The sequence below is a fragment of the Ascaphus truei genome, unplaced genomic scaffold, assembly GCF_040206685.1.
Source record: "Ascaphus truei isolate aAscTru1 unplaced genomic scaffold, aAscTru1.hap1 HAP1_SCAFFOLD_259, whole genome shotgun sequence".
Classification (NCBI taxonomy): Eukaryota; Metazoa; Chordata; class Amphibia; order Anura; family Ascaphidae; genus Ascaphus; species Ascaphus truei.
This window is the reverse complement of record NW_027455525.1, coordinates 42,190-55,320: the sequence shown is the minus strand read 5'-3', so window position 1 is coordinate 55,320 and position 13,131 is coordinate 42,190. Positions and strand designations below refer to the sequence as shown.

At 54.2% G+C, this 13,131-nt stretch overlaps 1 protein-coding gene across 1 annotated transcript in view; it reads right to left on the bottom strand.

Moving 5' to 3' along the window:
* The window catches only part of LOC142481398 (regulator of G-protein signaling 5-like), a 122,078-nt gene extending 110,070 nt beyond the window's left edge, over positions 1-12,008 (bottom strand). The window contains exons 1-2 of the mRNA XM_075582838.1: positions 11,969-12,008; positions 10,356-10,454 (exon numbers count right to left, since the gene is read on the bottom strand). Coding sequence (XP_075438953.1) covers positions 10,356-10,454; positions 11,969-12,008 — 139 coding nt within the window. The remainder of the gene's footprint in view (positions 1-10,355; positions 10,455-11,968) is intronic.
* Between the last annotated feature and the right edge of the window lie 1,123 nt (positions 12,009-13,131).

The window sequence follows — 13,131 nt, the reverse complement described above, 5'->3', positions numbered from 1 at the left end:
GGGAGAAGCAGTGAGATAGGGAGAGGGTACGGGGCAGAGAGAAGCAGTGAGATAGGGAGAGGGTGCGGGGCAGAGAGAAGCAGTTAGATAGGGGGAGGGTACGGGCTGGGAGAAGCAGTGAGATAGGGAGAGGGTGCGGGGCAGAGAGAAGCAGTGAGATAGGGAGAGGGTACGGGCTGGGAGAAGCAGTGATATAGGGAGAGGGTACGGGGCAGAGAGAAGCAGTGAGATAGGGAGAGGGTACGGGGCAGAGAGAAGCAGTGAGATAGGGAGAGGGTACGGGCTGGGAGAAGCAGTGAGATAGGGAGAGGGTACGGGCAGAGTGAAGCAGTGAGATAGGGAGAGGTTACAGGGCAGAGAGAAGCAGTGAGATAGGGAGAAGGTACGGGGTAGAGAGAAGCAGTGAGATAGGGAGAGGGTACGGGGCAGAGAGAAGCAGTGAGATAGGGAGAGGGTATGGGGCAGAGAGAAGCAGTGAGATAGGGAGAGGATACGGGGCAGAGAGAAGCAGTGAGATAGGGAGAAGGTACGGGGCAGAGAGAAGCAATGAGATAGGGAGAGGGTACGGGGCAGAGAGAAGCAGTGAGATAGGGAGCGGGTAAGGGGCAGAGAGAAGCAGTGAGATAGGGAGAGGGTACGGGGCAGAGAGAAGCAGTGAGATAGGGAGAGGGTACGGGGCAGAGAGAAGCAGTGAGATAGGGAGAGGGTACGGGGCAGAGAGAAGCAGTGAGATAGGGAGAGGGTACGGGGCAGAGAGAAGCAATGAGATAGGGAAAGGGTACGGGGCAGAGAGAAGCAGTGAGATAGGGAAAGGGTACGGGGCAGTGAGAGAGGGAGAGGGCACGGGGCAGAGAGAAGCAGTGAGATAGGGAGAGGGTACGGGGCAGAGAGAAGCAGTGAGATAGGGAGAGGGTACGGGGCAGAGAGAAGCAATGAGATAGGGGGATGATACAGGGCAGAGAGAAGCAGTGAGATAGGGAGAGGATACGGGGCAGAGAGAAGCAGTGAGATAGGGAGAGGGTACGGGCTGGGAGAAGCAATGAGATAGGGGGATGATACAGGGCAGAGAGAAGCAGTGAGATAGGGAGAGGATACGGGGCAGAGAGAAGCAGTGAGATAGGGAGAGGGTGCGGGGCAGAGAGAAGCAGTGAGATAGGGAGAAGGTACGGGGCAGAGAGAAGCAGTGAGATAGGGAGAGGGTGCGGGGCAGAGAGAAGCAGTGAGATAGGGAGAGGGTACGGGCAGAGAGAAGCAGTGAGATAGGGAGATTGTGCGGGGCAGAGAGAAGCAGTGAGATATTGAGAGGGTGCGGGGCAGAAAGAAGCAGTGAGATAGGGAGAGGGTACGGGCAGAGAGAAGCAGTGAGATAGGGAGAGGGTACGGGCAGAGAGAAGCAGTGAGATAGGGAGAGGGTACGGGGCAGTGAGATAGGGAGAGGGTACGGGGCAGAGAGAAGCAGTGAGATAGGGAGAGGGTACGGGGCAGAGAGAAGCAATGAGATAGGGAGAGGATACGGGGCAGAGAGAAGCAGTGAGATAGGGAGAGGGTACGGGGCAGAGAGAAGCAATGAGATAGGGAGAGGGTACGGGGCAGAGAGAAGCAGTGAGATAGGGAGAGGGTACGGGGCAGAGAGAAGCAGTGAGATAGGGAGAGGGTACGGGGCAGAGAGAAGCAGTGAGACAGGGAAAAGGTACGGGGCAGTGAGATAGGGAGAGGGCACGGGGCAGAGAGAAGCAGTGAGATAGGGAGAGGGTACGGGGCAGAGAGAAGCAGTGAGATAGGGAGAGGGTACGGGGCAGAGAGAAGCAGTGAGATAGGGAGAGGGTACGGGGCAGAGAGAAGCAGTGAGATAGGGAGAGGGTACGGGGCAGAGAGAAGCAGTGAGATAGGGAGAGGGTACGGGGCAGAGACAAGCAATGAGATAGGGGGATGATACAGGGCAGAGAGAAGTAGTGACATAGGGAGAGGATACGGGGCAGAGAGAAGCAGTGAGATAGGGAGAGGGTGCGGGGCAGAGAGAAGCAGTGAGATAGGGAAAAGGTACGGGGCAGAGAGAAGCAGTGAGATAGGGAGAGGGTACGGGGCAGAGAGAAGCAGTGAGATAGGGAGAGGGTGCGGGGCAGTGAGATAGGGAGAGGGTACGGGGCAGAGAGAAGCAGTGAGATAGGGAGAGGGTACAGGGTAGAGAGAAGCAGTGAGACAGGGAGAGGGTACGGGCAGAGAGAAGCAGTGAGATAGGGAAAGGGTACGGGGCAGACAGAAGCAATGAGATAGGGAGAGGATACGGGGCAGAGAGAAGCAGTGAGATAGGGAGAGGATACGGGGCAGAGAGAAGCAGTGAGATAGGGAGAGGGTACGGGGCAGAGAGAAGCGGTGAGATAGGGAGAGGATAAGGGCAGAGAGAAGCAGTGAGATAGGGAGAGGGTACGGGGCAGAGAGAAGCAGTGAGATAGGGAGAGGGTGCAGGGCAGAGAGAAGCAGTGAGATAGGGAGAGGGTACAGGGCAGAGAGAAGCGGTGAGATAGGGAGAGGATACGGGGCAGAGAGAAGCAGTGAGATAGGGAGAGGGTACGGGGCAGAGAGAAGCAGTGAGATAGGGAGAGGGAACTGGCTGGGAGAAACAGTGAGATAGGGAGAGGGTACGGGGCAGAGAGAAGCAGTGAGATAGGGAGAGGGTACGGGCTGGGAGAAGCAGTGAGATAGGGAGAGGGTACGGGGCAGAGAGAAGCAATGAGATAGGGAGAGGGTACGGGGCAGAGAGAAGCAGTGAGATAGGGAGAGGGTACGGGGCAGAGAGAAGCAGTGAGATAGGGAGAGGGTACGGGGCAGAGAGAAGCAGTGAGATAGGGAAAAGGTACGGGGCAGTGAGATAGGGAGAGGGCACGGGGCAGAGAGAAGCAGTGAGATAGGGAGAGGGTACGGGGCAGAGAGAAGCAGTGAGATAGGGAGAGGGTACGGGGCAGAGACAAGCAATGAGATAGGGGGATGATACAGGGCAGAGAGAAGTAGTGACATAGGGAGAGGATACGGGGCAGAGAGAAGCAGTGAGATAGGGAGAGGGTGCGGGGCAGAGAGAAGCAGTGAGATAGGGAAAAGGTACGGGGCAGAGAGAAGCAGTGAGATAGGGAGAGGGTACGGGGCAGAGAGAAGCAGTGAGATAGGGAGAGGGTGCGGGGCAGTGAGATAGGGAGAGGGTACGGGGCAGAGAGAAGCAGTGAGATAGGGAGAGGGTACAGGGTAGAGAGAAGCAGTGAGACAGGGAGAGGGTACGGGCAGAGAGAAGCAGTGAGATAGGGAAAGGGTACGGGGCAGACAGAAGCAATGAGATAGGGAGAGGATACGGGGCAGAGAGAAGCAGTGAGATAGGGAGAGGATACGGGGCAGAGAGAAGCAGTGAGATAGGGAGAGGGTACGGGGCAGAGAGAAGCGGTGAGATAGGGAGAGGATAAGGGGCAGAGAGAAGCAGTGAGATAGGGAGAGGGTACGGGGCAGAGAGAAGCAGTGAGATAGGGAGAGGGTGCGGGGCAGAGAGAAGCAGTGAGATAGGGAGAGGGTACAGGGCAGAGAGAAGCGGTGAGATAGGGAGAGGATACGGGGCAGAGTGAAGCAGTGAGATAGGGAGAGGGTACGGGGCAGAGAGAAGCAGTGAGATAGGGAGAGGGTACTGGCTGGGAGAAGCAGTGAGATAGGGAGAGGGTACGGGGCAGAGAGAAGCAGTGAGATAGGGAGAGGGTGCGGGGCAGAGAGAAGCAGTTAGATAGGGGGAGGGTACGGGCTGGGAGAAGCAGTGAGATAGGGAGAGGGTGCGGGGCAGAGAGAAGCAGTGAGATAGGGAGAGGGTACGGGCTGGGAGAAGCAGTGATATAGGGAGAGGGTACGGGGCAGAGAGAAGCAGTGAGATAGGGAGAGGGTACGGGGCAGAGAGAAGCAGTGAGATAGGGAGAGGGTACGGGCTGGGAGAAGCAGTGAGATAGGGAGAGGGTATGGGCAGAGTGAAGCAGTGAGATAGGGAGAGGTTACAGGGCAGAGAGAAGCAGTGAGATAGGGAGAAGGTACGGGGTAGAGAGAAGCAGTGAGATAGGGAGAGGGTACGGGGCAGAGAGAAGCAGTGAGATAGGGAGAGGGTACGGGGCAGAGAGAAGCAGTGAGATAGGGAGAGGGTACGGGGCAGAGAGAAGCAGTGAGATAGGGAGAGGGTACGGGGCAGAGAGAAGCAGTGAGATAGGGAGAGGGTACGGGGCAGAGAGAAGCAGTGAGATAGGGAGAGGGTACGGGGCAGAGAGAAGCAATGAGATAGGGAAAGGGTACGGGGCAGAGAGAAGCAGTGAGATAGGGAAAGGGTACGGGGCAGTGAGAGAGGGAGAGGGCACGGGGCAGAGAGAAGCAGTGAGATAGGGAGAGGGTACGGGGCAGAGAGAAGCAGTGAGATAGGGAGAGGGTACGGGGCAGAGAGAAGCAATGAGATAGGGGGATGATACAGGGCAGAGAGAAGCAGTGAGATAGGGAGAGGATACGGGGCAGAGAGAAGCAGTGAGATAGGGAGAGGGTACGGGCTGGGAGAAGCAATGAGATAGGGGGATGATACAGGGCAGAGAGAAGCAGTGAGATAGGGAGAGGATACGGGGCAGAGAGAAGCAGTGAGATAGGGAGAGGGTGCGGGGCAGAGAGAAGCAGTAAGATAGGGAGAAGGTACGGGGCAGAGAGAAGCAGTGAGATAGGGAGAGGGTGCGGGGCAGAGAGAAGCAGTGAGATAGGGAGAGGGTACGGGCAGAGAGAAGCAGTGAGATAGGGAGATTGTGCGGGGCAGAGAGAAGCAGTGAGATATTGAGAGGGTGCGGGGCAGAAAGAAGCAGTGAGATAGGGAGAGGGTACGGGCAGAGAGAAGCAGTGAGATAGGGAGAGGGTACGGGGCAGAGAGAAGCAGTGAGATAGGGAGAGGGTGCGGGGCAGAGAGAAGCAGTGAGATAGGGAGAGGGTGCGGGGCAGAGAGAAGCAGTGAGATAGGGAGAGGATACGGGGCAGAGAGAAGCAGTGAGATAGGGAGAGGGTACGGGGCAGAGAGAAGCAGTGAGATAGGGAGAGGGTACGGGCTGGGAGAAGCAGTGAGATAGGGAGAGGGTACGGGGCAGAGAGAAGCAGTGAGATAGGGAGAGGGTGCGGGGCAGAGAGAAGCAGTTAGATAGGGGGAGGGTACGGGCTGGGAGAAGCAGTGAGATAGGGAGAGGGTGCGGGGCAGAGAGAAGCAGTGAGATAGGGAGAGGGTACGGGCTGGGAGAAGCAGTGAGATAGGGAGAGGGTACGGGGCAGAGAGAAGCAGTGAGATAGGGAGAGGGTACGGGGCAGAGAGAAGCAGTGAGATAGGGAGAGGGTACGGGCTGGGAGAAGCAGTGAGATATGGAGAGGGTACGGGCAGAGTGAAGCAGTGAGATAGGGAGAGGTTACGGGGCAGAGAGAAGCAGTGAGATTGGGAGAGGGTACGGGGTAGAGAGAAGCAGTGAGATAGGGAGAGGGTACGGGCAGAGAGAAGCAGTGAGATAGGGAGAGGGTATGGGCAGAGAGAAGCAGTGAGATACGGAAAGGGTATGGGGCAGAGAGAAGCAGTGAGATAGGGAGAGGGTACGGGGCAGAGAGAAGCAGTGAGATAGGGAGAGGGTACGGGGCAGAGAGAAGCAATGAGATAGGGAGAGGATACGGGGCAGAGAGAAGCAGTGAGATAGGGAGAGGGTACGGGGCAGAGAGAAGCAATGAGATAGGGAGAGGGTACGGGGCAGAGTGAAGCAGTGAGATAGGGAGCGGGTACTGGGCAGAGAGAAGCAGTGAGATAGGGAGAGGGTACGGGGCAGAGAGAAGCAGTGAGATAGGGAGAGGGTACGGGGCAGAGAGAAGCAGTGAGATAGGGAGAGGGTACGGGACAGAGAGAAGCAATGAGATAGGGAGAGGATACGGGGCAGAGAGAAGCAGTGAGATAGGGAGAGGGTACGGGCAGAGAGAAGCAATGAGATAGGGAGAGGGTACGGGGCAGAGAGAAGCAGTGAGATAGGGAAAGGGTACGGGGCAGTGAGATAGGGAGAGGGCACGGGGCAGAGAGAAGCAGTGAGATAGGGAGAGGGTACGGGGCAGAGAGAAGCAGTGAGATAGGGAGAGGGTACGGGGCAGAGAGAAGCAATGAGATAGGGGGATGATACAGGGCAGAGAGAAGCAGTGAGATAGGGAGAGGATACGGGGCAGAGAGAAGCAGTGAGATAGGGAGAGGGTGCGGGGCAGAGAGAAGCAGTGAGATAGGGAGAAGGTACGGGGCAGAGAGAAGCAGTGAGATAGGGAGAGGGTACGGGGCAGAGAGAAGCAGTGAGATAGGGAGAGGATACGGGGCAGAGAGAAGCAGTGAGATAGGGAGAGGGTGCGGGGCAGTGAGATAGGGAGAGGGTACGGGGCAGAGAGAAGCAGTGAGATAGGGAGAGGGTACAGGCAGAGAGAAGCAGTGAGATAGGGAGAGGGTACGGGGCAGAGAGACGCAGTGAGATAGGGAGAGGGTGCGGGGCAGAGAGAAGCAGTGATATAGGGAGAGGGTACGGGGCAGAGAGAAGCAATGAGATAGGGAGAGGATACGGGGCAGGGAGAGGATACGGGGCAGAGAGAAGCAATGAGATAGGGAGAGGGTACGGGGCAGAGAGAAGCAGTGAGATAGGGAGAGGGTACGGGGCAGAGAGAAGCAGTGAGATAGGGAGAGGGTACGGGGCAGAGAGAAGCAGTGAGATAGGGAGAGGGTACGGGGCAGAGAGAAGTAATGAGATAGGGAGAGGATACGGGGCAGAGAGAAGCAATGAGATAGGGAGAGGGTAAGGGGCAGAGAGAAGCAGTGAGATAGGGAGAGGGTACGGGGCAGAGAGAAGCAGTGAGATAGGGAGAGGGTACGGGGCAGAGAGAAGCAGTGAGATAGGGAGAGGGTACGGGGCAGAGAGAAGCAATGAGATAGGGAGAGGATACGGGGCAGAGAGAAGCAATGAGATAGGGAGAGGGTACAGGGCAGAGAGAAGCAGTGAGATAGGGAGAGGATACGGGGCAGAGAGAAGCAGTGAGATAGGGAGAGGGTACGGGGCAGAGAGAAGCAGTGAGATAGGGAGAGGGTACGGGCTGGGAGAAGCAGTGAGATAGGGAGAGGGTGCGGGGCAGAGAGAAGCAGTGAGATAGGGCGAGGGTACAGGGCAGAGAGAAGCAGTGAGATAGGGAGAGGATACGGGGCAGAGAGAAGCAGTGAGATAGGGAGAGGATACGGGGCAGAGAGAAGAAGTAGTGATATAGGGAGAGGGTACGGGGCAGAGAGAAGCGGTGAGATAGGGAGAGGATACGGGGCAGAGAGAAGCAGTGAGATAGGGAGAGGGTACGGGGCAAAGAGAAGCAGTGAGATAGGGAGAGGGTACGGGCTGGGAGAAGCAGTGAGATAGGGAGAGGGTGCGGGGCAGAGAGAAGCAGTGAGATAGGGAGAGCGTACGGGCAGAGATAAGAAGCAGTGAGATAGGGAGAGGGTACGGGCAGAGTGAAGCAGTGAGATAGGGAGAGGATACGGGGCAGAGAGAAGAAGTAGTGATATAGGGAGAGGGTACGGGGCAGAGAGAAGCAGTGAGATAGGGAGAGTGTACGGGCTGGGAGAAGCAGTGAGATAGGGAGAGGGTGCGGGGCAGAGAGAAGCAGTGAGATAGGGAGAGGATACGGGGCAGAGATAAGAAGCAGTGAGATAGGGAGAGGGTACGGGGCAGAGAGAAGCAGTGAGATAGGGAGAGTGTACAGGCTGGGAGAAGCAGTGAGATAGGGAGAGGGTGCGGGGCAGAGAGAAGCAGTGAGACAGGGAGAGGGTACGGGGCAGAGAGAAGCAGTGAAATAGGGAGAGGGTACGGGGCAGAGAGAAGCAGTGAGATAGGGAGAGGGTACGGGCAGAGAGAAGCAGTGAGATAGGGAGAGGGTATGGGGCAGAGATAAGAAGCAGTGAGATAGGGAGAGGGTACGGGCTGGGAGAAGCAGTGAGATAGGGAGAGGGTACGGGGCAGAGAGAAGCAGTGAGATAGGGAGAGGGTATGGGGTAGAGAGAAGCAGTGAGATAGGGAGAGGGTGTGGACAGAGATAAGAAGAAGTGAGATAGGGAGAGGGTATGGGGCAGAGAGAAGCAGTGAGATAGGGAGAGGGTACTGGGCAGAGAGAAGCAGTGAGATAGGGAGAGGGTACGGGCTGGGAGAAGCAGTGAGATAGGGAGAGGGTACGGGGCAGAGATAAGAAGCAGTGAGATAGGGAGAGGGTACGGGCTGGGAGAAGCAGTGAGATAGGGAGAGGGTACGGGCTGGGAGAAGCAGTGAGATAGGGAGGGTACGGGGCAGAGAGAAGTAGTGAGATAGGGAGAGGGTACGGGAATAGAGAAGCAGTGAGATAGGGAGAGGGTACACGGCAGAGAGAAGCAGTGAGATAGGGAGAGGGTGTGGGGCAGAAAGAAGCAGTGAGATAGGGAGAGGGTACAGGGCAGAGAGAAGCAGTGAGATAGGGAGAGGGTGCGGGGCAGAGAGAAGCAGTGAGATAGGGAGAGGGTACGAGCTGAGAGAAGCAGTGAGATAGGGAGATGGTACGGGCAGAGAGAAGCAGTGAGATACGGAGAGGATACGGGGCAGAGAGAAGCAGTGAGATAGGGAGAGGGTACGGGGCAGAGAGAAGCAGTGAGTTAGGGAGAGGGTGCGGGGCAGAGAGAAGCAGTGAGATAGGGAGAGGGTACGGGCTGGGAGAAGCAGTGAGATAGGGAGAGGATACGGGCAGAGAGAAGCAATGAGATAGGGAGAGGATACGGGGCAGAGAGAAGCAATGAGATAGGGAGAGGGTACAGGCTGGGAGAAGCAGTGAGATAGGGAGAGGGTGCGGGGCAGAGAGAAGCAGTGAGATAGTGAGAGTACAGGGCAGAGAGAATCAGTGAGATAGGGAGAGGGTACGGGGCAGAGAGAAGCAGTGAGATAGGGAGAGGGTACGGGGCAGAGAGAAGCAATGAGATAGGGAGAGGATACGGGGCAGAGAGAAGCAGTGAGATACGGAGAGGGTACGGGGCAGAGTGAAGCAGTGAAATAGGGAGAGGGTGCGGGGCAGAGAGAAGAAGTGAGATAGGGAGAGGGTGCGGGGCAGTGAGATAGGGAGAGGGTACGGGGCAGAGAGAAGCAGTGAGATAGGGAGAGGGTACGAGCTGAGAGAAGCAGTGAGATAGGGAGATGGTACGGGCAGAGAGAAGCAGTGAGATACGGAGAGGATACGTGGCAGAGAGAAGCAGTGAGATAGGGAGAGGGTACGGGGCAGAGAGAAGCAGTGAGTTAGGGAGAGGGTGCGGGGCAGAGAGAAGCAGTGAGATAGGGAGAGGGTACGGGCTGGGAGAAGCAGTGAGATAGGGAGAGGATACGGGCAGAGAGAAGCAATGAGATAGGGAGAGGATACGGGGCAGAGAGAAGCAATGAGATAGGGAGAGGGTACAGGCTGGGAGAAGCAGTGAGATAGGGAGAGGGTGCGGGGCAGAGAGAAGCAGTGAGATAGTGAGAGTACGGGGCAGAGAGAATCAGTGATATAGGGAGAGGGTACGGGGCAGAGAGAAGCAGTGAGATAGGGAGAGGGTACGGGGCAGAGAGAAGCAGTGAGATAGGGAGAGGGTACGGGGCAGAGAAAAGCAGTGAGATAGGGAGAGGGTACGGGGCAGAGAGAAGCAGTGAGATCGGGAGAGGGTACGGGCAGAGAGAAGCGGTGAGATAGGGAGAGGGTACGGGGCAGAGAGAAGCAGTGAGATAGGGAGAGGGTACGGGGCAGAGAGAAGCAGTGAGATAGGGAGAGGGTGCGGGGCAGAGAGAAGCAGTGCGATAGGGAGAGAGTGCGGGGCAGAGAGAAGCAGTGATATAGGGAGAGGGTGCGGGGCAGAGAGAAGCAATGAGATAGGGAGCGGATACGGGGCAGAGAGAAGCAGTGAGATACGGAGAGGGTACGGGGCAGAGAGAAGCAGTGAAATAGGGAGAGGGTGCGGGGCAGAGAGAAGAAGTGAGATAGGGAGAGGGTGCGGGGCAGTGAGATAGGGAGAGGGTACGGGGCAGAGAGAAGCAGTGAGATAGGGAGAGGGTGCGGGCTGGGAGAAGCAGTGAGATAGGGAGAGGGTACGGGGCAGAGAGAAGCAGTGAGATAAGGAGAGGGTACGGGGCAGAGAGAAGCAGTGAGATAGGGAGAGGGTACGGGCAGAGAGAAGCAGTGAGATAGGGAGAGGGTGCGGGGCAGAGAGAAGCAGTGAGATAGGGAGAGGGTGCGGGGCAGAGAAAAGTAGTGAGATAGGGAGAGGGTACTGGAAGAAAGTGACTCACAGCTGTTGTGCAGCAGCTTCTCCAGGGAATCTTGCCACTGTGCAACCTCTTCTGCTGACGGTCTGACAAGGGAAACAAAGGCAGAATTGTCATTAAATCATTTATCTAAGCTCAGCCTGAGTGGCTCAGTGTGATGCCACGGACGTACCACGGCTTCATTTACAAACCCCCGTACCACTCCTGTACTTTGTATTTACCAGTCCATTTATCTGAAACCCCTCTTACTTTTTAACATGAGCATTTCTCCAGTCGTCTCTTCCTTACCAGTTGGCAAGAGCAGGGTTAAGGAGTGACACGGGGACGGGGACACAGGGAAACGGACATCACATGCAGAATATTCACTATGCATGTCTCTGTATACCGGGCTGGCAAACTGCAGTGCACAAGGGCCACAAACAGGCCAGGTATTAGGGATATCCCTGTTTCAGCACAGGTGGTTCAGTCAATGACTATACCACCTGTGCTGAAGCAGGGATATCCCTAATACCTGGCCTGTTTGTGGCCCTTGAGGACTGGAGTGTGCCAGCCATGCTAAAGAAGGTGTAATAGTGGCAACCTTCTTATCAAAGGCTTGGACAGTTGGGGCAACCAACAAGTAGTTAACGCCTGCCTAGAGGAGGCAGGGGCACTAGCGAAACCCCTGGGTTTGTAGGGTTAAAAGGCAGGAAGCGTGCAGTTCAGTGGGGTGCTGTTCCTGTACTGCAGAGGTGCACTGGGTCTGAGGTCTGAGGCACTGCTTTGTTTTGTACTGCTGCACCTTGGCTGAGAAAAAGCCACGTTTTTTTGTTTCTGATCCTTGGCTAAAGAAAAGCCAATGACTATTTTTCCAAACGCGAGACTCCTGTCATTACCTCTGCGAGGGCGTCTCCTACAGAGGTTGAGAGACGCTTGTCAGGAATAAAACATGCATACAGTATATAGTGTGTGATTTCCCCCTGTAATTATTTTTTGAACTTTTCCCATGCGGATTTTCCTTGCATCTCACATTATGGGAACATTTTGATAAACATGTGGGAAGTAAGAAGGGGTCAGTTCCCCCTCCTTCTGCCCCCGGGACAGGCAGCATTTATAGAGGTTGATGTGTGTACGGGAGGGGAACATTAACTAAACAAAATAATATGAGAAGAGGAAGGGAGAAAATAATTCCAGCTTCGGGACGGACAGTGTCCCAATTCAAACCCAGAATATCAGGCCATAATGACCCCTTGACTGACCCTACAACAAACTACAATGTATCACAAGTTCCCTCATCAGGGATTTGATAAAGGGGTTGCGGGTGGAGTTAACCCCTTCATTACCTTAGCGGTTAATACCACTAAGGTAATGAAGGGGTTAAACCCTCTGCTACCCACCCTGTAGCTAGTAACACCCAGCAAGGGCCAAATGCCAACTTCACCCATCCTCGCTACCTACAATAAACTTTCAAAAACACAACAACCCTACTACCCACCTCCTCTAACCCCAACAACCCACCCCCCCCCCCACCACATACAGTATAGTAATGGGCAAAATTACTATTATCCAGATATGGATAATAGCTAATTTGCCCATTCTAAATAAAACATTACCCAGCCAGAATAAATAAACTACACTAAATACACCTTTCTACTTACCTCTGCCATCATGAAGAGCATCCGTATACTCCAGGTCCATGTCCTCCGATACCAGCAAGAATACAAGAACAAAATACAATCTAATGGCCCCTAACCCCTTAATTACCGTAGCGATTAATAACCACTATAGTAATTAAGGGATTAGCCCTGTTCCCCCGCTACCCACCTGGGAGGCCTAACCACCCACACCAGGGCCACTACCTCCACCCTCTACCCATTGATTGGCACAGTGGTACATCATACCCATATAATATGGGCATGATAAGCCACCATAGGTTTCAATGGACAACCTAAAAAAAAAATCAACAAGCCCAAACATACACAACAATCGAAGAAATACACAAGCACCTAAACACCACAAGAATAAAAGAACTAAAAAGCCTCAACTACACATCAATAAAATCAACCTAACACCCAAACAGCAAAATACTAAAAATGACGTTATCCAAAATAATAGAAAGCAATTAAATAAACACCTAACCAACAAAACAATTAAAGAAATAAAACCGCTAACCAGTCCAAAAATGTAATAAAATAAGCCATCCAAATACATAACAATTTAGTCAAAACAATAAGCATAAATAGAAAAAATAACAACCAAAACATTATTATTTTTAGGCTGCCTAATGACTGCTATAGTGGCTTATCATGCCCATATTATCTGGGTATGATGTACCACTGTGCCAATCAATGGGTAGAGGGTGGGGGTAGTGGCCCTGGGGTGTGTGGTTAGGCCTCCCGGGTGGGTAGCGGGGGAGAAAGGTTAACCCCTTAATTACTATAGCGGTTATTAACCGCTAAGGTGATAAGGGGTTAGGGGCCATTAGATTGTATTTTTTATTGTACTCTTGCTGCCAACAGAGGACATGGACACGGAGGATGGTGATGAGGACACACGTAAGTAGAAGTTTTATTTACTTTATTTATGCTGGCTGGCTAATATTTTATTAAGAACTAGCTGAGAGACCCGGCGTTGCCCGGGATGTAAATGCGTAATAGGTAGTATTATTTATAAATGGTGGAACAATAGGTGACTATTTGTTGTAAAGGTTGGATAATAATGTTGAAAAGAAAGATGGAAGAAAATGTAATACGATGTTGTATAAAAATGGTTTATTGTAAACACACCACAGTACAATGTATATTTTGGTGACATAAGTGAT